Source organism: Eufriesea mexicana, unplaced genomic scaffold (assembly GCF_001483705.2).
Source record: "Eufriesea mexicana isolate 0111107269 unplaced genomic scaffold, ASM148370v2 scaffold49, whole genome shotgun sequence".
In the NCBI taxonomy this organism is placed as follows: Eukaryota; Metazoa; Arthropoda; class Insecta; order Hymenoptera; family Apidae; genus Eufriesea; species Eufriesea mexicana.
In genome coordinates, this window is record NW_016908223.1 from 122,065 (window position 1) to 148,073 (window position 26,009).

Here is a 26,009-nt window from a genome sequence, read left to right on the forward strand (position 1 = left end):
CCGTTACTTTATGGCTCCGAAAGTCGCGACATCGCACATGGCCTGGTCCCTTTCTTTGCTGGCCTATTGTCAGCCAAATCCTAAGTGCTGTTGCCTGCTTTCTAACATTAATGGCTAAAGAAAGCCTCGTGTCCGGTGACCCGAGGGAAATGAAGAATTGTTTGAAAATGCATTGAAAATGAAGATAGAAGGGACACGGAACTTGAACTAAAACAGCAATTAGAATCTGGCTGCCAGAAGACCCTAACAGTCTTCTGGGCCTATTATAAACAAAGGGCCGAATGTAATACCGGCACGACATTCCAAGGCTTAACAGATTCTCTACTAAAAAACTGACGATATCTTTTTAAGCAGTAAATAAAGAATTGTATAATAATATAATTGTAAAATTATTTGATTTCGTTACCTCGCACACTGTTACATTACATTAAATTTGATATATTAATTAATATCGATCTTCCAAATTTTATGAAATGGCGACTGAAAATCACCTCTCGAGTACAAAGGATTAATACTAAACCCCGCTTTTAGAAAATATTCTACCGTTATCTGTTTCAAAAATCCCCATAAAAGTAATCAATCTCCTTATCGTTAAATAGAATCCGATTATTTAACAAACTTCGTTACCATTTATAGAAAGGACTTTTCGTATTCGCAGTTGACGCGATATTCGCAGAATGTTAGCAAATGAACTACAAACGGAATGCATAATTGAATCACGGTATAAGCAACCGGATTCGATTTTATCGAATACAAAAGCGGAGATCGAAGTTTCTTTTCAATCTGGCCAAACGTACAGCCGCGGACGCAGCGAAACTCGATTTTCACCCCGGCAAATAAAACACGAACAAACAGGAATAAAAACAAGTCTATAATCCCCAGGGGTATTCGCTGATCTAAAGGAAACTCGACTATAACGAGGCATAATAGAAGCCTCGGATCCAGCGTCAGATCCAAGATGGAGAACAGGCAGCTAATAAGACTACCGCGGAAATGCGAAGGGAGGAAGGTCATGCACCACCAAAGGAGCTGCAATTTTTGTTCCGTCATTTTTTTCCACCTACTTTTTCCCCAGGGACTCGTGCATCCTGCTCTCGAGCAGAGCTTTAATTAACTTGCGCTCGAAGGGTAAATACTGAGTCCGGATGCAAACAGCTGTATCTTGCAGTGTCACGTAGAGATGGAATTAAACGTATAGCAAATACCGTAACAATCTGGATGCAATAACGTTATTGAAACTGGCATAGAGCGAGTACTATGTCTCGTTAGTTCTTCGAGTCTACGTATGGAGATCAGACGAATTGGAAAGTTTGTAAAATCCAAGGATAGAAGACGATGCACAATGATCCTGAGATTAGGATTTTAAAAATTCGAGAAGGTATTAGAAAATTTATCTTGTTACGCGAATTTTGTTGTATAAGGTGTCAGTGATGGATGAAATAATAACAATATTTATTTAATAGTTTAATAACAGAACAAAAAATTTTAATAGAATTAGTAAAAATAGACTCGCTTCTCTCTTCGATATAAATTTTACACGACTTTCTTACACACAACGTCATTTTCTGTTGATTGTCCTCCAAGTACTAACTGTTTTTCACGACTCTTACCATTAGTCATACTCGACACACGCACATATATTCTTCCACACAAACATTCTTCACACTTATACCAACATACATACTTAAAAATCTATGTAACCACTACCACATAAGGAATTATTATAAAATGAAGTATTAGGTGAAGTTAACAATGTTAGCCACCACCTGAATATTCCAGTATTTGTATTTATAAAAAGAAATCCTCTATTTTTGCAAAAATTATTTTATTTGTAAAAGTCAGTTTAATAAAATGAATGTAACTTTTTGACTTCTGACCATCGTATCCTCAATTTTGAAATCAATTGTACAATATTTTAAGAGTCAAACTGCAATTTCCAATTTTAATTCTCATACACTACTTGCAATTAGTCGATGTTAAGTTTAGAATAATGTAATTATGCAAAATTGAAATAAATTTCTGCAATACTGGTAGAAAATAGTTCAAGATTATATTAGGTGAAGTAAAAAGAAATCCATTACTTTTGCATGAAATTTCATTTTGTTAAATTAATTTTTGTAAATAAAATAATTTTTATTATAATTTATATACTCGTATGTGTTATTAGTTATGTATCAGAAATAAAACATTGAAATAAAAAAGTGTCTAAGAATTATTTTAAACCTCTGAGAATTATAGGGAATGTTTCCCGACTATAGTATTACTTTCATTCTGGCCTTTATGCTTTGATTTGATATTAATTTTAAACTCCTTTCAAAGGTAACAACTTTTCACCGCCATTGAAATCAAAGTCTATGTATCCGTCCGTTGAATGCTTGCCTTGATAGGTGATCCCACTAACTACCAATAGAACCCGAAGTTACAAACAAAGTTAATGCAAACTCTGTATGGGAACCTTGAAAAGTAACGAACACATTTACACGAATTGCAGGAATTACAGCAAATAATTGCGCATTACAAACATAATTCCTACAACTCGAATAATTTGATCAGAAAGAAACATAACCTCGTTCTTGATACTTTCAAGAATACACATTTGTACAAATCAAAAATTTACGCGAAACCTAACCTCGCAAATCTTACGCGAAGCCAAACCTCGCAAAGCTCGCGTGAAACCTAACCTCAAATCTCTTAACCTCCACTCCTAACCTCGCAGGAAGACGTAAATGGATTTAAAGTCTGTGTAATCTGCGAACAAAGTGACAAATTTGATGCTCGATGAACTCTGCACAGGCAGAACGAAAGGAAGAATAAAAATTGCAGTGTTTGAACTACAAATCGACACATTCTTCTGCAGCAGGGGGTTTCGCAATTGGAACGGAACGTGCAATATCCATTCTGATTCCATCGCAGGCGTCACAGGCAAAGGTAGAAGGGGGTGAAGTCGAAACGTAGAGGGTTGCTTCACCCTCTCCACAGGGCTAAGTAAAACCGAGACAATGCTATCCGTCAGACAATGCTGCGCTAAAACGGGACGAGCACTTCGACGTAAGAACGGCGATGCTCGCCGTGGCCATTGTTTCATGAACGCTCGCCACGTCAAGGCTAACGGCTGCAATTGATTTCCCAGTCGAGGATGCGATTCCTTCGTTTGAAAGGGAGCTTTTCAAAGCCCGTCGCGCAAAGGGAATTCGCGCCAACTGAGATTAAACTAAGTGCTGAGTCCAGTTTGGACGAAAGTTGATGCAACTAGATCAGTTCTGTATCCTAGATTGACAGGTACCGTGCAAATTGACATAAGGATAATAAGGATAAGCACCGAATTTTGTATACTAATCTCTAAATTCATTTTAATATTCCAAATTTCAATACTAATTTTTCCTAAATTATTCGTCAGAGGAAGCTAATGGTGGAAAACGTCATACCAAATTGACGTCGTATGACGTTTATTGATACTCAGGCACCCTGTCTTCTTCTGGGTACCTAGAGTCACTGTTGGGGAAGTTGAAATGCGTGTAGTTTTAGGGATGACTGATTTTACGAGCACGCGGTGCCGTTTCAGACAGCCGTACGTGTAGGTCCTAGCTATGTGATAGAGGGTAGCAGGGAATTGTAAAAAATGTGACAGCTACTCTGTGGTAGTTTACATCTACGTGGACTTTGGAGCAAATGAACAAAGGAAGGCTAGTGTGTCCTTACTTTTCGTCATGGCCGGCTGTTAAATTTCCTGCACAGACTGGGAGAGAACAGAGACTTCAGGTAGATCCTTCCAGAGAGTCAGAATTAGAACAGGAAGTAAGGGAAATGTTTTCATAAAATCCTTTATGGATTCTTTGTTACATAATACTTTAATCGTGTTTTCATTAGTAGAACATGTATTAAAATAAGTATTATCATTGTAACGTATTAAGTGTAATATATAATACTCCAAAAACATGCTCTAGAAATATATAATATATTATATTATTACATAAAATTACTAAATAATATAATATAATTATGTTAGGTAAATTAATTATAATATATACATATGTAATTTTGGAAATTAATTTATATATGAATCAAATTATATACTTATATATATTATTATATACATATATGATTTATTCAAAAATTAATTATTAAAGTATTTGTCACTTCTATCTATAAATTGTTACATATTTACTACCTCGATTAACTATGCGTAATATTGCAAAATTTATAATAAAATTAGAATTTAATATTTGCATGTATGCAAGGCTCTGCGATTCGTTCTTTGATGAAAAAGTGAACTTGACTCGAAATCCGAGATAATTCGAAGATGAAAACGCAGGATTTGAGATTTATCGGAAGGTAAAAATATGGTGCAACAAGTTTGCCATAGCAACAAGTGTACGGCTGAAATAGGAAACGAATTGGTGCTACCATCTGCGTTTAATGTTCATTTCAACGAGCGAGTTATCCCACGGAACAATATCATGCTTTAAAGCATTCCAAATGGAAAAATTATCTTCGTACCAGGGTATAAATACTAAGCACGTTACAATCATAATTTTATTTGAAACGATTCAAACGATAATCCCTCAAGCTGCATTTACATAAAGCCACGTCGATGCATAAATTTTAATAAACGTCACGTGTTCCGGTCGGAAATGTAGAATTTTTAATACACCACCCTGTACACGTCGATATTAAAATAAATCAAGCCAACGATTTTAAACGGCTCACGGACCAAAACACATCGAATCCACCGAATGACCGCGTAACGTTAATTTGTGCACCAGCCTTTATATCGCTATTTCGACTTTATTGCTTTCGAGCGCGTTCATATTCCCGCGCTCGACGCTGCGCCTGTTCTTTCGTGTAGGTGGCGGCACTGCAGCTTTGACCAGGCTATCTCAATATTGGAGAATTTTAAGGTCGATTAAACGTTGAATTGCGGCCAACTGCCTTTCGTACGAAACTTTGAATCTCACAGAGTATACAATGTATATATATATATATACACATATATAGTGAAGAAGCGAAAAATTTGTGGAAAATTGCTCGGCTGAAAAGGGGATTCCCTCTTCCCCGGGCCCGTGTGTTAAATGAAGCTTAAGTGTACTTTGCTCCGCGAACGAACATCATTATCGGCATCGGTCGATTTTCAAAAGTTTTGCGTTACAGGCGAACTCATTAAAAGTGATTTAAACATGCAGAGTAATTTTTTGTTCGAGGTTGCTTTGGACGAAGAGACATGCTGAGCATAAAGCTCGTTTCGTAATACAAATAAGGATTTTAAATATATTTGGAGAAAAGCAAATGTCACGTATTCAATTATGATTTGAAGTGAGAAATAATCTATAAAATCAATGTTAATAAATCAGAATTATGGTACAAGAGCAGAAGATTGTACAAATAATATCTCGCCATCTCTCAGAAGGGTTCCGCGTTGCACAGCTTCAAAAGAATCGAGGAGATAAAGAGTTCTATTATCTTGAACATACCCAGCAGAAAAAATATTTGCACAATCCCCGATATTAATGAATTTTTGTTTGCATTGAAAGAAGGAGATAATACAACCATTCATTAAGAGCTTGAAATAATAGGAGCTTTATTATTAGTTAGATCGTGTTAGTAATATCTCCAATTTTCATATTTAACTTCATTAAATACCCTGTATTGTATTTTGAATTTATTACCTTTAATTGTGCAGTTATAAATGCATAACGCATGCAACATATTTTTAATAAAATATTAATTGAAATTCATTAATAAAACAGCATCTGCTACTCCAGTTAGACGCGAGGTTTAAATATTATAAAGTATTTTAATACTGATATTTTAATACTACGAAATTTAACCAAAACGCAATAGAGTGATGTGAATTTATACTATTTTATGCGATGTTATAAATGTAAGAAATTTTTCAACTTTGAATATATCAGAATATTTAGTAATATATATTTCATAACAGAACCATGTCGTTGCTTTCTGAGAAAAATTTTTGGAAAGCCATTGAAATTGTTGGACATTTCATACATACTGCAGATTTTACAACTTTCTTGCAGTTCCTATCCCCAGAAAGAGATTGAAAAGATGGTATCTTGAGATCTCAGCCGATGTCGTAAAAGCTTTAGAATTGCTTGTCAAGAATGTGGATAAATCCAGTTTGCTATACGTGCTCGAAAATTACAGAAGAGATAGAACAAACGTATTCGATTAAATAAAGGACGTATCGAAACAAAGATTCGATAGAGAATTAGTCTTTTATAATAATGAAAATAAAAGGAAATATAAAAACGAAAATACAAAAAGGCATATATAATATTTTGTGTCAGAGATGAGATAGCAATTTCCGATTGTTCACTCAAACATCGAACTAATAGGTATTTTGATGAAAAAATAGTAAACACAATTATTACTGGCAATATCGATTAATATCTATGAGATAGATCCGATGTGTATGAAGAACTGCATCCTTTGCAAATATTTGCTTTGAAGCTCAAAATACAGTCAGGTTGATTGATGTTTGAAATGCAACTTGTTTGTACGAAGATTGAAATGCAATTTGTATGTTAGACGAACGAAGTGCAACTTGTTTGCCACAGCTTTACTGCTGACGTGGAACGTGTCTCGACTGACTAAAGAAAGTTTTTCCAGATCGAGTAATGATCACGATACTTCATTTTGTCGCTGTACTCGAAGGTATAAAATGGCGGAAGTGTCTTGTCTGGAAAGTTGGTCTTTTATCGGAAGAAAAACGGATGAAGAGTAAATCGTGATGAATTAATATCGTGACTGCAAAGGAAAAGAATGTGTATTTCAATTCAACCCAAAATCCCAAAGTAAAATTCCTATCATCCTAAGAGAAAATATCATTGTCAGATAAATAGGAAATACTTCCGAAAACACAGTAAAATAACACATTTTAACTCTTTGCTTTGCGAGGTTATAATTAACAAGATAGTCAGTCACACAAAACAACAAAAAGAAAATAATTTTAGAAGAAATAATGAACATTAATATGAACGTAGATGATTTTATATCGTGAGGTTATGATGTACCAAACTTCGTTGTAATTGTAGAAAAGAATTGTACAAAATGGTTCCTTCTTTTACATTGATTGGCTTTGTTAATTAAAATGAATCCATTGTTATGTATTTGGGATATTATAAATGTCATCATAAGTACCTTACTTCGTATGATAATTACAATTACGGTAATTAAAGTCAGTTGACTCTGAAGTTGTCTGAATGCGGGTAACCTAACCTCAAATAATGGACATCCAATATGGCGTCGGATGAGGTAGCGTTAAAAGATTATATTCTAATTTTTATCTTCTTTATAATTTGCATTCATGATTTTTATCTATTTGTATTTGAATTCTCATATATTTCTGGAAATTTGTTAGTTCGCTTTTTAATTATCACCTAGCTTTAGGTTATAGTTAGTATAACATCACCTAACATTCTAAAGTATATACGCAATGTGTACTTTAAATCAAGCAACATTTGAGAAAACTTTTACTTCGCTTGTAACTCGAAAGGATATTTCAAGACGTACTTTGAAACTTGCAAGAAAAATAAGACGTTCACATTAATAAAGTAGTTTTAAATTACTTCAATCCTCGAAACTTGAAGACTGAATTAACTCGACCGGTCTAAACGAAACTTCGTTCCACTAATTAAAACAGGAGAAAATGAAAGAAAATTCAAATGTCCTCTGATTAAATCTCTTCATCGTGATTCTTCGAGGCCACAAATGCATGAAATTAAGGACCAAGGAAGATGATAGCATTAATCTCTCCTCTATTTATTCCAAATAATCTTAAAAAAAGCAGCTCAGCTGCAGTTATAAAATCGAACTTATAAAATTGAGGCTTTGGAACATTTAAAAGTTTGTTCAGAACTGCATGAATTTCATCGAAAATTAAATCTGTGTTTTCAATTACCGTCCAATAGTCGTATCCTTCAAACTTCTTCCGTCACTTCGAAACGAACTTGCTTGAGATGATAGATCAATTTACACTTGGATCCTGTGTAGCTGAAGGCAACAATGACGGTATATACATTGTACATATATACACGCCCAGTTATCACCTTAATATTCTGTTCTTTGACAGACGATTCTGAGAGTTGTGTCAAGAACTAGCAGGAACTCTGCAGATTACCGCCACAGATACAAGTTAAATTACTATTGGATTCCGAGAACGCTGAAACTCGATCGCTCAATCATGGTTAACAGCCAAATAGGTGTTGCGTTTATAGTTAACGAGGAAATCGACGGTTGAAAGTTGGAGAGACACTGCATGGTAATTAATTTAGCGAATTAAGGAATGTCTAACCCAATGGCGACAGCTTTGCAGATAATTCCACTGATATCGTTTTAATTAGACTCGAAGAATGTGGCAAGCTAGCAATTCCAATTTTTACAATAAAATAAAAAACATCATATGTAGATATTTATGTACATATACAACTGGAATACTGTATTTCGATATTTAATCCAGAGTACGTGGATCAGTATAATAAGTAAAATCCAATATCTTATAATAGCAGGTAAAAATGGTTATGCGAAATATCGATTTTGACATTTGGACTACAAGATATCAAAAAATTAGCGAAATCGAACAGGTATACTCTAACCTATACTTAATTCAAAATAAACCTAATGTATACCTAGTCAAAGTTTCATATATAATTGTATTATATATCAAATAAGAGTATTACTGAGTACTTATGCAAAGATAAAATAAAATTCCTCAGACCTATAATATTTTCTGAAAATATTAAGTAAATCTTTAATTTATAAAGATAAAGTGTCTATAATTGCAATTTGTTACTTATTTTTATAATATAAAGTGCTTGATATAAATGATAAATTTATTAAATAATTAGAAATAAATATTAACTGCTAATTTCTAAACAGAAATAGAAATTTCTAAATAAATAACAGTATTTCCTATCTATGTCCAGTGGACAGAATAATAACTACGTACCAAGGTTTCTATAACAGCTCACAAAATGTCACGAAGTCGTGTCAAATTCACCTTATATAGCACCAATTCGCAGCTAAACCAATTTCGATTCAATTAGACCTGATTGATTACTGCAATAACATCATTCGAGCAACAAGCATTTTAATTCAGCTAGAATAATCATCATCACCGGTAGTTTTGATTGTTTCATTCCACTTCTGCCTGAATATACATAGCACACTATAAAATTCGTGCCGAATATCGTGCACGTATCATTAACCAAACGGTGCATTCCCGTTGTTGCATTGTTCGGATTAATTTTCACGAAACCCAATCACATTTTTCCTTACGTTTAGCTCCAACAACGAGATAATTGCTGCAATATGGAATTCCAACTAATAAAAATCGCGTATACCATTCGCTGCACAGTTCCGTTTATAATAGCTGAACTATTTAAATATTAAATTTCCCGCCAATTCATCCTATTTCTAACGGAATTTATTCCCATCCGCCGGGTGAAAAATGAATTTTATGACGAAAATGGATCTTACGTTTCGGCGATACAACGTGGATAGTGTGACACGATATTTCACGGTGCCTCTCCACTGACCAAAGAGCCCACTAAGCGATTCATAATCGTCCTTTAGAGATGGAAAAGCTGCACAAACGCATCTCGAAAAAAGGAAGTAAAAAAAGAGCTGACCCGTCGAGCGACCTTTCAAGAAATCGATAGACCAGCTTACGCGTTAATACTTTACGTGCAATTAGTTTACAATTTCAAGCGTACAGGTGGAGAGGATACGTGTCCGTCTTTGGTATAAATTAAAATCCACTCGGAACAGAGATATTTAATTTCGATGATACGCAATCTTCGTACGGGATTTTGTTTCGCAGCGTTCAGTATGCATAGGATTGAATAAATTGGAAAAATAAAGGATCGCATGGGAGTATGAAATATTCGTACAAACGTCTGCATTGCAGTACTAAAAGCCATTTATACGAGCTCGATTTAAGCACTTCCTACTGACCGAAGCCAGCAAATCACTAGGCTAGTTACGATATGTCACTAGAATTAATTCCTTGCAGGAAAATAACATTATGCACGGCAAAAGTTTTAAATTGTACTTATCGTGTCGAATGTCACATATATTGTGGCAAAAAGTAATTTTATTATAGATATTATTTTTATTTACAAATTTTTATTTTAATTCGTAATAATTTATTACGTATTCTATGGATTGTTATATTTGCTTCACTTCTGTAAAGAATTAATGAAGTATAGTTACGTCTAATTAGTATCAATGAGAAGTCTAACCCTCGGTAATTTCAAAATTCGCGGTATTCTTCTATTACGTATTCTCGCCGCTAGATGTCGCGACCGAGTAACAGTGTCTTTACTAAAAGAAATTTCCTGCGTGATTAAATTCACGACAAAGAAAGATTCGAAAGAAATTCATTGCTTAATGAACCTTCGCAAAATGATTTCGTAGTTATCCACTCCTAAACCACTGAACTGGAAGATTTGAAGTTGCAGATACAGAGTGAATGAAATTTCCTCTTCGAGATATCGATTTCTCTCTGTACAGTATTCGTGGCAACTCTGCTGCAGATATATTGCACACTTCTATCACTGACAAACTAAACTTAGAAACCCAACGTATCTAAAGATAGTTTCAGATGATCCAGATTATCCAAATGTTTAAAATGCGATCAAATAATTAAATTAATCGAAACGTCACAAAATTAAGAAACAAAGATACTCGATTATCGTCCAGAAAGAAAATTATATATTTCGAAGCGAGTATTATAGTGGAAAATTTTAAGGGAAGGATTGAAACCGAATTCATTGCCTCAGGAAACTCCACGGGGCTAACAAATGGATTCCTTTGCGTTTCTTACGGACCCACAATGGAAACAGTGGCTACATTGTTCCGTGCAACCGAACTGATTCGTGTTCGAAGTTCCACTGTCGCCTCGAGTGAACACAATGGGTTGAAACGCAGACGGTATGCAAAGCAGTCCCGTAAAACGAATCGCATCGATCAATTTCGAGCAATTTTTTTCCGCGAGTCGCCACGTAACTTTGCGAATAACAAGGCACGCGGAAACGACCGGTGGAAAGCACTTGCTGTGATATGCAAATAATCCAGCGGTGCTATTTGTTTCCGCCAACGTGCCAATAACCGTTTCATTCGCACTAGCGTGGTGGTAATGTCAGAACAAAGGGCCAAATGAATAATGGCCTCTGCCGCTGTCGCGATTTTTTCGCTGACAGAGGCGATAGTTTTGGCGGTCAGGGAATCACGAGTTATTTCATCGATTCGTAAATGGCCGCTGTTATCTTCCTTCATATTTTGTCGTATCTTTTATCAAGCACGTAATTCCGTGCTCTCTGGCAAATGGTATTAGAACGTGTTCTTCTACAAAAATAACGGAAGTAAAAAGAATTTTGATGTACGATAAATATTTGATTGATTGCTCGAAATTTGCTATAATGCAAATAATTGTATATTTTATGCTCGTTATAATATGTATAATCTGGTTTATATTAGTAATAAGCGAAATATAAATGGATATAATTTTGTATTTAAATGAACAGTTATGGTAGAGTGAGGTATAAGACAGAAGGTTTAATTAGAGGAAAGAGAAGATAATAAGAATATAGAAAGGAAACTCATTTGTTGGATTACTTAACGGAGTCATAGCGCCTTCTATTGTGTATAGGCGGAACTATACTTCTCGATATCGTATATTATATAATTATATTAAATTGAATATATATATATTATATAAGTAACTATTCCGCGTTTGATTATGTGAATCATAAATAGTATGTCATAGCTAATATTGTATAAATATAAAATATATACCTAGGAATGAATTGAAAATAACATGGTTTCGTTAATTAATTATGTAATAGTGTTAATTCTGTGTTAAATAGTATGTCATAGCTAGTATTCTGTAAATATAAAATTTGTTAAATTGTGAAATAAATGTCTATTTATATTATAATTGTCTCTGTGTATATATATAATAAATACCTAGGACTGAATTGAAAATAACATGGTTTCGTTAATTAATTATGTAAAATTGTTAATCCTGTGTTAAATAATTCTATCTTATGTATACTCTATGACGTTATAGTTTCCAACATGGTTGCTAATATTTAATTTATTCGATCAGTAAAAAATAATCGAATTTCTTTATATAACGCTAATGCACAGGCTAAATATATTGACCGGTCAAGGCTATGCCTCCAATAGCGTCATTCCGTTCTTGTTATAGGAAGAAAAATAGGTTATAAATTAGGCAAGAAAAGCGAGAAAAGAAAATATGCTGTTATTGTCGATGAAAGGCAAACAAAAGAAGATACCCTTTTAAGAAATAAACCAATAAAAGCATATGCTATTAAAAGAACGTTGGATAAGGCTTCTACGTTTTTAATATAAATCTGTTGAATCATTTCTTGTACAGGTTAGGTTACGTTAAGTAGGGTTCGTCACTGTAATAAGAAAGAAAAATGATCTTGATTTATCTAACATCGATACAGGATATTGTTTAACAAATTACACCTAACAAAATGATTCAGTACTTAAAAACAATTTGAATTAATTTGCATAATACACCGGGAATAATAAAGTCCCTAGATCCTAGTTCCTTTAATTTATCCAGTAACTTTCAACGATATTCCTGAGATATTCAACGAGAAGTAGTATCGTAAATTCAATTATGTTTGGATGGATTTGAGGGAAGAAACGTTAAAACTCTGTCAAAATATATTATTATCGCTTTAGATGCAAACTATAGTTTTTGTACTAACCATGTCGTAAGCTCAGTTTGTATTAACATCACAACAATAAAGGTGAAAAGTTTCCCAACATCCCCTTCAACCAGACAAATTTAAATTCTGATTACGATTTCATACAGTACAATAGCAAGTGCAAAATTTCGCCAAATGTAAGCTGAAATTCGTGCTCACGAGGTACGAGTAAACTGACATTAAATATGCATAAACTGATAAAACAAGTTAATATCCGTACTTTGCATAATATAAAATCTGAAAGCGCTAATGATTTCCAATGAAATTACTTTATTACAATTCAATCCCTTTCGCTAAATTTTGTAAATAAAATAATCGTATTTTTTATACATGACTTGGTATTAATACCGAATAAAATTTGAGATATAATTTGATGTTAATTAATAAGTAAAACAATATATTTTTATCAAAATTTTTAGCTAGCTATATGTAAGAATTATTAATAAAAAATTACAAACATAATTATAAAATCACATATTTCATATAGCGATATTTTATGATCTTCCTATCTGTTTTTAATTTTCCTCGAATTACATTCGTTAAATCTGCATTTCGAAGCTGTTATGTTAATGAACAAACACGAACTTGTTAATGTTCATTGATACTTGTTTGGATAAAGCTGTTGATGGCACAGCAATGTGACAAAATAGCGATATAGTGATGCACGCAATATTGAATTTCAAGTATCTAATGAACATCACCGTGTTTTACGATAACAACACCATCTGAAACAAACACGAGGTAAATGGGATTTCATGGAACTCGGAGAGAATAATTCAAATTAGAATATATAGGTAATTGTTACTACAACGATTGAAACAATTTGACACGATAACAGTCTGCCATGATATTACGCTGTGACAATATCTGACAATACTAATTCTCATATACAAGAGTTCATTAAAAGTATCATGGAATTTTATGCACTCTTAAGAAGCAATACTCTGAAAATTCTGTAAAATTGATTTTATATAAATTATCGATAAATATTAACGTACACTGAGTCTCGTATAAATGACAATATTAGTGCAATTAATAATACAGTAACATTAAACTAATAAATCAGTACAGTCAAGGTAAAAACCCTATTAATTCCAATAAATTCTATACTAACCTCAAAAAAGTAACAAAGAAGAATTCTCATAGCAAGTTTTTGAAAAAGAGAGAAAGAGCTTTGAATTTTAGACAGGTCCACTGCAATCAGACTGCACAATGCTCCATTGTACAGAAAATTAAGACGAGCAAATTAAGTACTTACTATTCACTTAACAGCTTGACCCAACGATCCTAACCTACAATCCTCGTACCACCGATACATCAAACATTCTTAGCTGCTATAATCAAACCAAACTTAAAAATCAAGCATAATTAAATAGATACTACTCATAAAATAGTTCATCTGTCCATTCGAGTAATAAAACACCCAAAGAAAGTTGAGAATCGCTGGCCTAACTAACCTCTAAACGCATCTCGAAGTTGTGCAACGTTATTCAGATTCTACGTATCATGTATAAATTAATTATAAAATTCCACGTATTTATTGTTCCTGTCTGACGACAAAGGAATCGTATTCCTGAAAAGCATTGTTTGCAGGAAATGTTGAATAAAGAAGATTAAATATTCGGGAATGTTTCACGCGATGGACGGATTTCGGATGCACTACGCGGAGGTCACGAAAATTGCATCAGATGGCGCGTCATCTCCGCGTACACATGTCCATGGAAGCAAGAACATCGAGAGGGAGGTCGTGTTAACGCGTGAACAAAGGACCACGGACGCGACTGTCGCGCTCCAGGGCCTGTGTCCGCGGCTTTTTCCGAAAGCATACTCGGCTTACACGTGGCACGTTTCGCGTGACACTTGACCCCGATGCCGTGCGTGCAACGAAACGGATGATTTAAAGGATAATGATAGCCGGTCCCCGGTTATCCTCGAAAGACCAAACGAAATTACCTCTGACACGATACACGCTTTGGAACGAAAAAATATGAATCGAAACATGGAGTACAAATATGTCCTCACGCTATATGTATATGTTTATTCGAGATTGCGTTGCCACATTTCTGCGTGTCTATTATGCTGGTTTTAAAAGTACCATAAAGGGTTAAGTGCACGAACCACTTCGTGGGAAGTGTGTATTTATTTGCAAATGGAGAACAAGGGGAATTAAACATAAATGACAATCCCCCTTTTTTGTTTCTCGTGGTTGGATAATTGAGATTGTTCTAAATTCTTGTTAATTAATTATCGTTTCGTGTAAGGATTAGATTTATGGAAGTTAATATTATGATTGTGTTTATGAAAATTTCATCCTTCTTTCGTTTTGGGTGAAACGAGAAGATAATGTATTAAAACGTTGGTAATGAAGATTCCAAAGTTCTGTCAATAAGTACGTCAGGTGAAATTGACTACTGAGCACGTCATAAATCCCCAATCGTGGAGTTTAACTTTCTACGTATCGGGGAATTATTCGCGCAGCGACCCCTGAGCAACTTGCCGCGCATACAGGGTTGACACTACTCGAGAGCTAAAACCACTATACACTTACCTGTTTATCCGGCTCTCTGCCTTTGGCGGTGATGAGGCGATCGCAGTAGCAACCCTCCAACAAAACAACGCCGCTGGGCCTTAAGCAGCTTTCGTTTTCGTAATAGAAGAGCAAATTCTGTAACAAATACGTTCATATGTTATTATATATTTGAAGCAAAATGAAACGATCTTAAATTAGAATTGGATATAGTTTCATTAAACATGGTGTTATACCGTGAAAATTTTTGATAAAGATGTAATTATTATACAGGAAATGTAATTTATTTAATTATTAAATTATTAAGGAAATTAAGGTAGTTAATATAAATTCTATTATATTCTTTATAAATAATATTATACTTTATATTATAAAAAATAAAATACGTAAATTCTTTAGACACCACTTTTTTCTGGTTAATTAAGTTTTATAAAAGGAAATTTTCTGTTTCGATTTATATTTGTGCTAATATCATGTTCATATATTTCTAGATATATTGTGCTAAGAAATATGAAATGACATATTCTTTGGATAATAAAGGAATATAATATTGAACATAATTTTAAGTTTATTATTTGAATAAATAAATATATCGATCAATTTTTCGTTCAACATTCACATTTTATTTACATTGCACCCTTTTGTCCTAGTTTCAGCTCGAGTCTTTAAACAATGACCTGACGGTGTTTCTACGCTCCAGTAACGAGTTAGGTTCTCAAACAACAACATCGAAAGGCTACGAAATTGAATGCAATTTTTCGAATTCGCTGAAATCGAGATTCATAGTTGGCAACACTGCAAATGCGCCAATGAGAACGTGAGATCTCGGATCACGCGTAATACAATTGGTATTTTAAGAGTCTATTCGTTCTCCCCGACAGGGTATTATCGTGACAAAACGAAACGCGAAGTCGAAATAATAATGGAACACTAGAGCCCTTTTGTACGAGTTTATTCAAACCATTAATAAAATGTTATATCTAATAGAAAAAAATTTGATAATAAAGCAAGTAAAATTGCAAAATTGTACACTTTCAAAATTGCAGAATTGCTAAGATTAGAAGTAGAATTTTCTAATTTGTGAAATTGAAAAATCGCAAATCTGCAAAATTACGAAATTATAAAATTGAGAAATTGCGAAATTACAAAATTATAAAATTGAGAAATTGCGAAATTACAAAATTATAAAATTGAGAAATTACACAATTATAAAATTGAGAAATTGCAAAATTACAAAATTATAAAATTGAGAAATTGCGAAATTACAAAATTATAAAATTGAGAAATTGCAAAATTACAAAATTATAAAATTGAGAAATTGCAAAATTACAAAATTATAAAATTGAGAAATTGCAAAATTACAAAATTATAAAATTGAGAAATTGCAAAATTACAAAATTATAAAATTGAGAAATTGCAAAATTACAAAATTGTGAAATGGCAAAGTTGCAATTTTATAAAATTAAAATGTCGCGATAGTGCAAAAATGCGAACTTATAAAATTGGAAGTTATATAACTATAATATTGTAAAATTGAAAAATCGCAAAATTGCAAAATTTCGAAATAATAAAATTCTGATATTATGAAATTGCGAAATTTTCAAATTGCTATAACCTAAAATTACAAAGCTCTGAAATTGCAATGTTAAAAAATTACAAAACAGTAAAATTGCAATGCTGAAAAATTGCAAAACAGTAAAATTGCATTGCTAAAGAATTGCAAAACTATAAAATTCTAGAAACCTCGCGTGGAGTCCATAACCTACGACTCGAAACTCATCGATCCTGTGTTATTAACGATTGATAAATTACTGTACAAGGTGGGGCGGAAAACAGAAGGTGAAAACTGTTCCACGAAAGCACCTTTTTACTTTCTTCAACAACTCGCAAAAAGACTGCGAGTTAATCAAAGCACCAAGCTTCTCACGAACTTTTCACTGTACGGCTTCAGCGTGTTTTCGAGAAAGTTTCAGGCAAGTTGCAGGAAACATAGGGCTTTCGACTGTTTTTCGAAGCGAGAGAAAAAGAGCTCGCCTGATGACGCGTAAAGGTCATTTGCATGAGGTCGTGTGAAAAAGTTTCTATGGAGTGGATGTAAAAGTACTTGTACGATGGTATAAGTTGGAACTTCAAGCAAGGATATTTTTTTCGTCACATTTTAACGAAGCGAAGAATAGGGCCACACAGAGGCACCTACAACAGAAGAGGGATGAAAAATTTGGTTGTAACTTGTCGAGCAAAAATTTTCATCGTACCACTTCAAATATTATTATCTATATCATATTATTATCACAATATTTATTATCACATTACATACACATTCATTGCATTACATGCACATTCGATATTATCAAATCGACAATACTCACATCGTACCTCGTATACGATCATTTCAATTTCAAGAATGAAAAATTTTGTTACATCCTGTCGGGCAAAAATTTTCATCGTACCACCTCTAATATTATTATCTATATCATATTATCATCACATTACATACACATCCATTGCATTACATGCACGTTCGATATTACCAAATCGATAATACTCGCATCCTGCCTCGCATACGATCATTTCAATTTGATTTTTCTGCTATATTCTCATTTCCATATACAACCAAATGAGCCAAAAATTGAGATGAAAAAAATGCCCGCGATAAACCGGTCATTTCAATAACCCTCATATCGTCCCTGGTCGTATGTAAATCTAAGAGTAACAAAGGTTCCCTATGAGTCGACGTGACAAAGGGTTAAATGAATTTTAATTCCTTGCGCCGGCTGGTAACAACGAGCCTGCATGAAAAGTTCGTGCCAAGCTGAAGATTCTTTCAGCACGCGAAAACCGCTAATTGAAAACCCTGCCCAAACCCCTGTTATACGCGCGAGCATACGGGTTCAGCACAGGTAATTTCTCTGGAACGAAGGAGTAACCGAAAGGAACGATTTCGCGAGATTTCTGCTCGAGGTGTAATTTAAAAATGGCGAATTAATTAACACGAGAACGTAGGTATCACTCACCTGGTATAAAACGAACCATCTTAATTGCCACTTGGCCGAGTCCGCGGTCCGTTTGTGCAAATATCCAGTCAACGAATGATCGTGATGGGCTTTCTCCGAGAGCATCACTAGCTGCGCGTCGTTCACCCTCACTGGAACATGTTGCGACAAAATTTGCAATTTCTCTTAGATGTCACTGGTCTACGGTGTTGGATTTATTCCCGAGTTACTAGGTAAAATTTCGCAAAGTTACTAGACAAAATTTGACGAAGTTAATGAACTAGATTGCATAAAGTTACCAGACAAATTCTAGCAAAGTTACTAGAGAAAATTTCACTAAATTAGTAGACAGAATTATTGGGTTCTGGAATTACTATTAATAATGAATTGTTAAAATTACTGAAATTATTAGATTCAACGAAATATTTTGTTCGAATAAATGCTTCATCGTCAGAGATATCTCTATATTCAAATTTTACTATCTTGTAGCTCTCGTGGTTGCGTCGAAAGATATTAAAAAATTAAAAATTCTGTAGATAAGTGAGCAATTATATCTGTGTGAATAAATATCTCACGATTGATTGGCTTAAACGCTGTCGCGTAGTTCCGAATGCTCTCGCGGCTACCTAGTGGCGCTTGCGAGTTCCGTCCACTAAAATGGCGTCCGTGATGACGAACTCGAACATTTACTTTCTAAGCTACTATTTACTATCATACATCAATGTACTTCGACAATATATATACATCTACTTTTACATATTGAATTATTATTCAATTTTGCATATATTTACAAATTAGTTAATAATATTATAATACTCTCTCTTTCAATCTCACAATTCCATCGACAGCGATATAAAATGTTAACTAAATTATACCCAACCGAATATAAAGAAGATAAACGTAATTAAAAATCGAAATCCAATTTACAGAGAGAGAAATAAAAGTTTTAATCAAGGTCTACGAGGCTGAAGTGAAGTGAAAACTCCTAAGAAGACGGAAAATAAGGATAAAAATAAACTGCGACTGGTTAGGTTAGGTTAGGTTTATCAGGATGATTATGTCGTTAGTTTTTCGAAGTTTTATGTTTAAACTGGTTTATGGTTACGGGAAGCTGTACTGCTATATAGCCAAACATAATAACCACGCACATTTCCCTTATTATCACCTCTAAATATTACGATTCGCGAATCCCACCGTGAATAATATTTCCGTACAAAAGTTTCGGCCTTTAACTTTTCTCTCCAAATTACTGTAAATGGCTCCATAGAATTTATTCCATACCACGAGCAAAAGTTGGAAGCATCAGTGGGAATTACTCAATTGCGCAAACGTATACGCGGATTTACTTCGCCATAGAATTTGAAATAGGTCTATGGCTCTTGCGAGGGCTCTGAAAATGCTCGCATCGAATTAACACACGGCATACAAGATCGTGAAAAGTGTTCACGCGTTCACGTTGAACATTCGATCACGAATATTCCGATAAAGTTTCAGAGATTGTCAAATCTCGAATTCGTTCCTGCTTCCGTTACTAAATCCATCATAATGACATTATACAACCAAATAATGAATAATCAAAATATCCATCTTCCACTTTACGATTTTACAAATTAATTTTTCATCTCTATATATAAAAATATTAAAATAGAAAATGTAAAATTGCATTGCTAGAATAAAATTATAATTCTACGAAATAATAATAATAATAATATATTGGTAATCTATTGCACAATGTTTGTTATTCAGTTCTACTTTCCTTTGTGAAAATTAAGAAATAGAAAATTATTATGCAAATATTAAATTCCAAATTTAAAAATTATAATTTTGCAAATCTTGTAAATATTTTTAATATCAAAATAGAAATTTTTGTATGGAAAAGTGTTATAGATGAAAGTTAGCCAGTTTCTTCCACGCTTTCTGAATTATCTTTCAATTTTCGTGAGAGAATAATTTACATTTCGAATAATTGACGAAAAGAGTTGAAAATTTTTTAAAAATTCGTTTGATTTAAATAATCCAATTAATATTCGCTTTCCCGTTATTTGCTCGGATAATAGGAGCCGTGCTGTATCCGGAATCAAACAACTCCTGGTCGCCTCGTCGCTGTTTAAACAAGCTCAAAAACGACGAAAGCAATCGACGGGAGATATCTGAAAGCGATAACCCACTCGTGAATCTTTCAGCAAGCAATCCTGAGGTCTGAATGTTAATAAAGTTAAGGAACTTTCGACTCTGCTCGGTTCTTCCACTGAAATCTGAAAAGCTCGCGGATTTGTCGCAAGCCGACCTCAACTTACGCTATTACGCTGTAAGTTAAGTGAAAGTTTCTCCGTGTGACTCCAGATGTGATTTCTACTGGAACGATCCATCACTCTCGCCAACTTTTGGCAATCGTGCAGGTATATATATTTCTCCATTTGTCAAGAAGTTGTTTTCAGATCCTGGTTGAATTATTTCGTTCGAAATATCGAACGACAAATTTTCCTTTAATTTCTTTGCTGATTCGTTTCAAAAAATTGGCACCTCGTGTGTGTGCATGTGAAGAGAAAAAGGGGAAGATAAATAGAAAGATCATTTTAGAGATTTTTTCAAGCACACGTGATTCTTTTTATGTTTAATTAAAGTATTAATTAAATTTGAGATTATGAATAGTACAGATAATTGTTTTTCAATATTGGAATAGAATATTGAAAATTTATTTTTAATGAAAATGATTCGAAATTCGTTGTTCTTATACGTTATCCTTCAAATTTGGATTCTAACATTCCTTTCTTGGTTAATATTAATTTCTTCACTATTTCTTAAGTAATTTTTTTCCAAGTTTTTGTATACCAATAATTTCTTTTCATTTTCTATGTAAAAATATGCTTAATTTTTTTCATCAGTATATCTACTTTCTGTAGAATGCATTGTTAGCATGTGCATTACTAAATAAAAGATGCAATAAATTTACTATAAATCATTAGCTTATAAGTTTTCCAAAATATATAGTAATTTTTCACTTTCTTCGTTTCTTCTAGTATTAAAATTACATATGGAAACATACAAGTCTTACGTTTAAAATTTTCCATTTCTATACAAAACCTAATTCTTCTTTCAAATTATCCAAATAAATATTATAATTAGTGTTCACCCCTTTTTCACAGTTTTTAAAATAATTCCTTATTTATTATAACAATTTAAAAAATAATTCTTTATTTAATAATATTCACTAATGAAAACATTTTTGTACAACTTTCAACAATTTTAATTTTTTAAAACCCAAGTTTTTTAAGCAGCTTAAACAATTTTTTAAATTTAAATCATTCCCTTTCTTTCATTTCAAATAATTTATCCCCATAATTTTCTTTCTCTTTTAATATTCCATTATTAATAATAGCAAAAGAGGAAAGCGACGAAGCTATTGCCTCTGTTACATAGCTTTATTATAGTTTACATGTACTAAAAGGAATTTTCGTGAACGAACGTGGGAAACCATTATTCCGTGAAACGATTCGACCGTTTGAAGGCGAAACATAATTCATCCTTTGGAAAAAACGCAGGACCAATGCAAACAAAGGGACAGTCTCGACCATATTTCTGTCATCGTGGTTGCGGATTCGTAGACCAGAATTTTTGGCAAATTTTTTAAATCCATAGACAGATAAAGACGAAAAGCATTCCATTGGCGTACAGCACGGCTGTAATTTCGTGTGAAAGCGCAATAGCGAACCAGTTATTTTTTTTTATTTCCGAGAAGGTAAATAAAAACCGTGAAACTAAGCTCTCCCGGTGTAGACTTTTATTTTCAAAAACCTGATTTCGAATATTTGTCGAACGAGTCAAGAGTTACGTCTATGAAAAAAATTGTACACAAATTTTTCAATTTGGTCTTTGAGCTGCATCTGATACCTTTTTCGTGGAAAAAAATTTACCGGGAATTTAAAAAAGCTTGTATGAGAGCAGAGTTCAAAGAAAGCGTTAGAAAATCTGGATAAGAATTTGTATATTATTTTTATTACATTATTTTCATCGTCATTCGTATCGTTAATAGATTAGTCAATAATTAGCATTAAATTCTTGGAAATTACTTATCGTAGATTAGAATGATAAAAAATATCATATTATTTAACAAAACTTTTATATTTTTAAATAAAATGATTAAAATTTTTGCCTAATATTATCTTAATACGATGCTTGTACATATATTAAAAATCATGAGATTTAACAAATTTTTATACTTATATCTCATTTACTTCAAATTATATTTTAACTAGCTTTCAAATTTTAAAAATACTCTATTTTTTCTACCATAACCATTTTGGGTATGTAACAATAAATTGAACAGTAATATTAACAAATAGGCATGAGCTCACTGTGATTAAAATATTTATACTAACAAAATATGCACTAAAAATTAAACTGCATCTACTAACAAAAGTCAAGAAACGAAGAAACATTTGCAAACTTTTGTATATTCTTTATCCACCAAGATACATATCTAGGATAAAATTAAAAATTATCTATTCACCCTGTTTTCAATTTTAATATATATACCTCAGAAGACCAAAAATATACAAAAATTCTGCAAATAGAAAATTTTGTCAATGAATGTACCTACAAAAATTATATTTGATTAATTCTTTAAATAACACGAAGTCAGTTTTATTCTTGGAATTAGCCGATTATATTATAATAGTTTTAAGACCCGAAGATCACTTTCAAATGATACTACTGATAGAACAATTGATCACGTCGGAAACGTAGAGAAACTTGACTCAACGACTCACCGGTTCTTTGCATCTTTGGGCTGAGCATGATCACAGGTCGTTGGCAAAGGATGCTTCCTTTCGACGATCCCAGCAATAAATATTGATTGTCCAGAATACCTTGTATAGGATGCAATGGCGTAGAAAATAGCACCGTGCCACCGTGATGTTGCGCACGGTCGTTTTGTCGTGGCGTGGGTATCTTAGGAACTCCAATTTCTTCAGCCTCTTCAGCAACGTCCTACCACGATTCTAAACGAGTGCATAAGAAAGAAGAAACTGCTCAATTTCTGCGATTACCAACAGCTTGCGTGGCTTAGCCTACTGGTTGCTAACAAAATTCGCTGCCTCTCTACTTTTTGGACACCTTGTATGTACAGCGAGTCACAGAAAAATTATTGAAACAATTACTGTTCTCTTAGAACTGTAAAAATTTTCAAAATTTTCAAGATTCGGACGAATTTTACTGCAGAAAGAAATATTTGGTGCAATGTTCAGAAAAATTGTAATTAACGAAGTAATGAATTTCATTCATCATCATTGCAAATGCAGAAGAATTTTCAATGTAAATATTTACTGTGTAAAAATGTTACTCGATTGCTGCATTTCATTTTGAAATGAAACACTTCGTGTAATTTATTGTTTAATAATAACAACGCATTTGCAAGATTCGTAGAGATTCGTCCAATGGCGTAGCAATATCGCGAAATAATTTCGTAATTCGGGAATATGGAATATTAAATATATCAATGATTCCACGTTAAATTTTTATATTCCTTTCGATCATTGCAAAATAAAGAAAAATTTCACCTTTATTTTCCAATACTTTGATGATTAGCAATTTTCTTTCTATTATTTCCATTTTCACCTCCTCTATTACTGTATCGCTATGAAATACTAACGAAAAGCTAGGATTAATTAATTGCAACCCCACTACGGAGCATAATTTCAGTACCGCTGCAATTCTCTAGGATTCGAATAGTTTTAGTAATGGCATTTGAGTATCATTAATATCAGTAGAAAAGGTAGACAATATTTATGAAAATTGAACAGTATAATAATGGTATCTACTTGCAACTAAGTGTAACAATAAAAATTCTTATATACAAAATATATAAAAATATAAATAATAATAAAAAAAAAAATATAAATAATAATAAATATAACGATAGAAAGGAATATTATAATAATAAAAATTGCAAAGCTGAAAATTTTCTAGCTAACAAAAATTCCTGTTTATTGTTATATAATTATGATTTTTATATTTTTAATTATATCAAAAAGTTGAAAATTTTAATCAGTATATATTAGCAGCATCAAAAATTGCAAAAGTGAATCTGAATATCGACAGCGTTTTTTAATATACGAAGCGTTTTCTAATTGACTCCATTTAATTATTTTTCAGCAACAGTTACCTATAAAGCGAAATGAATGGTTCGAGTACGAGAGTATTTATTGCGTTGTTTGTCAGATTCGGTGGAATATTCCGTATTCCCCCTCCGCTTGGAAATTAGCCAACCATATTGGAACATTTCGAGAGAGTTACAGGAGGATTAACGGATTTTTATTCATCGAAATATTCATTTATATACCAGAAAATCTACAAGCTCGCGTTCCTTTGATTCGTGGAATTTCATTAAGCAGCCATCATTATTTTTCTCTGTCGACGCGTGGTGCAACATTTTATTTTCCGTTTCATCGAAGAAACTCGCTTTAAACCAGATATTAATCCGTCGACAGTAAGTACGCAGCGCTCCTAGATGGCGTTGCGGACTTATATACGTCGCACCGCCATTCCTCACATTTGGAACTGACCATATTAATTTGGTAACACATAAAAGTTAATATAGAATGCTAAAAATTAGAAATTCTATTACTCTTTCCTCTCCATTTTCTCTTTCCTTTCTCTTTATTGGGAACATCATGTTTGTCTTTGTGGTTTTTAATCCACTTGATGGTTTCTGCATGCGTTTTAAAGCATCGTGAACACGATGATGCTACAGGAGATTGGAAATCAAGTAATATTTTTGAAGCAAAATAAATAAATTTATGAGAATAAACGTATCCAGAATAGAACAATACAAAGTAAAATAATGAATACGAACGAAATACGAAAATGAGGTTATGATAACTAGCAAGAAGAATGTATTTAAATTCTTAATCATCAATTTCATAGCAATTTCGTGGCTGAATATTCTCTTTGAAAATACAAATGTCAAATTGCACGTACAATAAAATACCCATATTGCAAAGCATATAAATATGGAATATTCGTATTCGAAATATACTTCGTGTATACCATATGACAACTCGTATCCACATATTCTACTGAATTAAAAACTAAAAACTTGAACTGAAACTGAATGTTTTTACTGAAAATATACACTGCATAGACAATATCTAAATATTAAACTAAAAATACTGTTGGGAGCTGAATATTCTTGCTGAAAATATAAAAGTAGCGACAGTATCTGTAAACGATCATTTCTAACCTATCATAAACATAAAAGTACATTCTACCTATAGGTAGGTAAATAGATAGTACATTCTACCTATAGGGATCCCCCTAAGAATTCTTTTTCTGATACCATAAAACCTTCGAGGTACAAGTGTGCCTTAAAACTTCACGAACTTCAACTTTCCGAACGTTGTGGGCATTTTCTAGCTTCTAAGGTACCTCTTGCTTCGTTTCGACAGCCAATATCACATGTTCCCTCCTCGACGCCATTACAAGCAAGTCGTTGAAGCGTATAATGCTCATTTCATACTGTAGTAACGAAGGGAGTACACCGTTGGGATAATGGAACGTTTGGACAACGGAATAGTGGTAGCTCTCCGAACAATGGAGGTTCTTCCGTAGTTTAAATAAAACATCGTTTACTCAGTGACACCCGAGGTTAAAGGAAACACTCGAAAAGGAAGGCATCTCACCTGGAATATCTCGAAAGAGCAGAAGTTCGGGGATATTGGGACAATGAGA

The 26,009-nt window shown here is 33.2% G+C and overlaps 1 protein-coding gene across 1 annotated transcript in view; it reads right to left on the bottom strand.

The window, feature by feature from the left end:
• LOC108554578 (ras-specific guanine nucleotide-releasing factor 2) overlaps positions 1-26,009 on the bottom strand; it is a 114,410-nt gene that overhangs the window by 83,203 nt on the left and 5,198 nt on the right. The window contains exons 2-4 of the mRNA XM_017909903.1: positions 23,051-23,281; positions 18,303-18,433; positions 15,310-15,426 (exon numbers count right to left, since the gene is read on the bottom strand). Coding sequence (XP_017765392.1) covers positions 15,310-15,426; positions 18,303-18,433; positions 23,051-23,078 — 276 coding nt within the window. The 5' untranslated portion in view covers positions 23,079-23,281. The remainder of the gene's footprint in view (positions 1-15,309; positions 15,427-18,302; positions 18,434-23,050; positions 23,282-26,009) is intronic.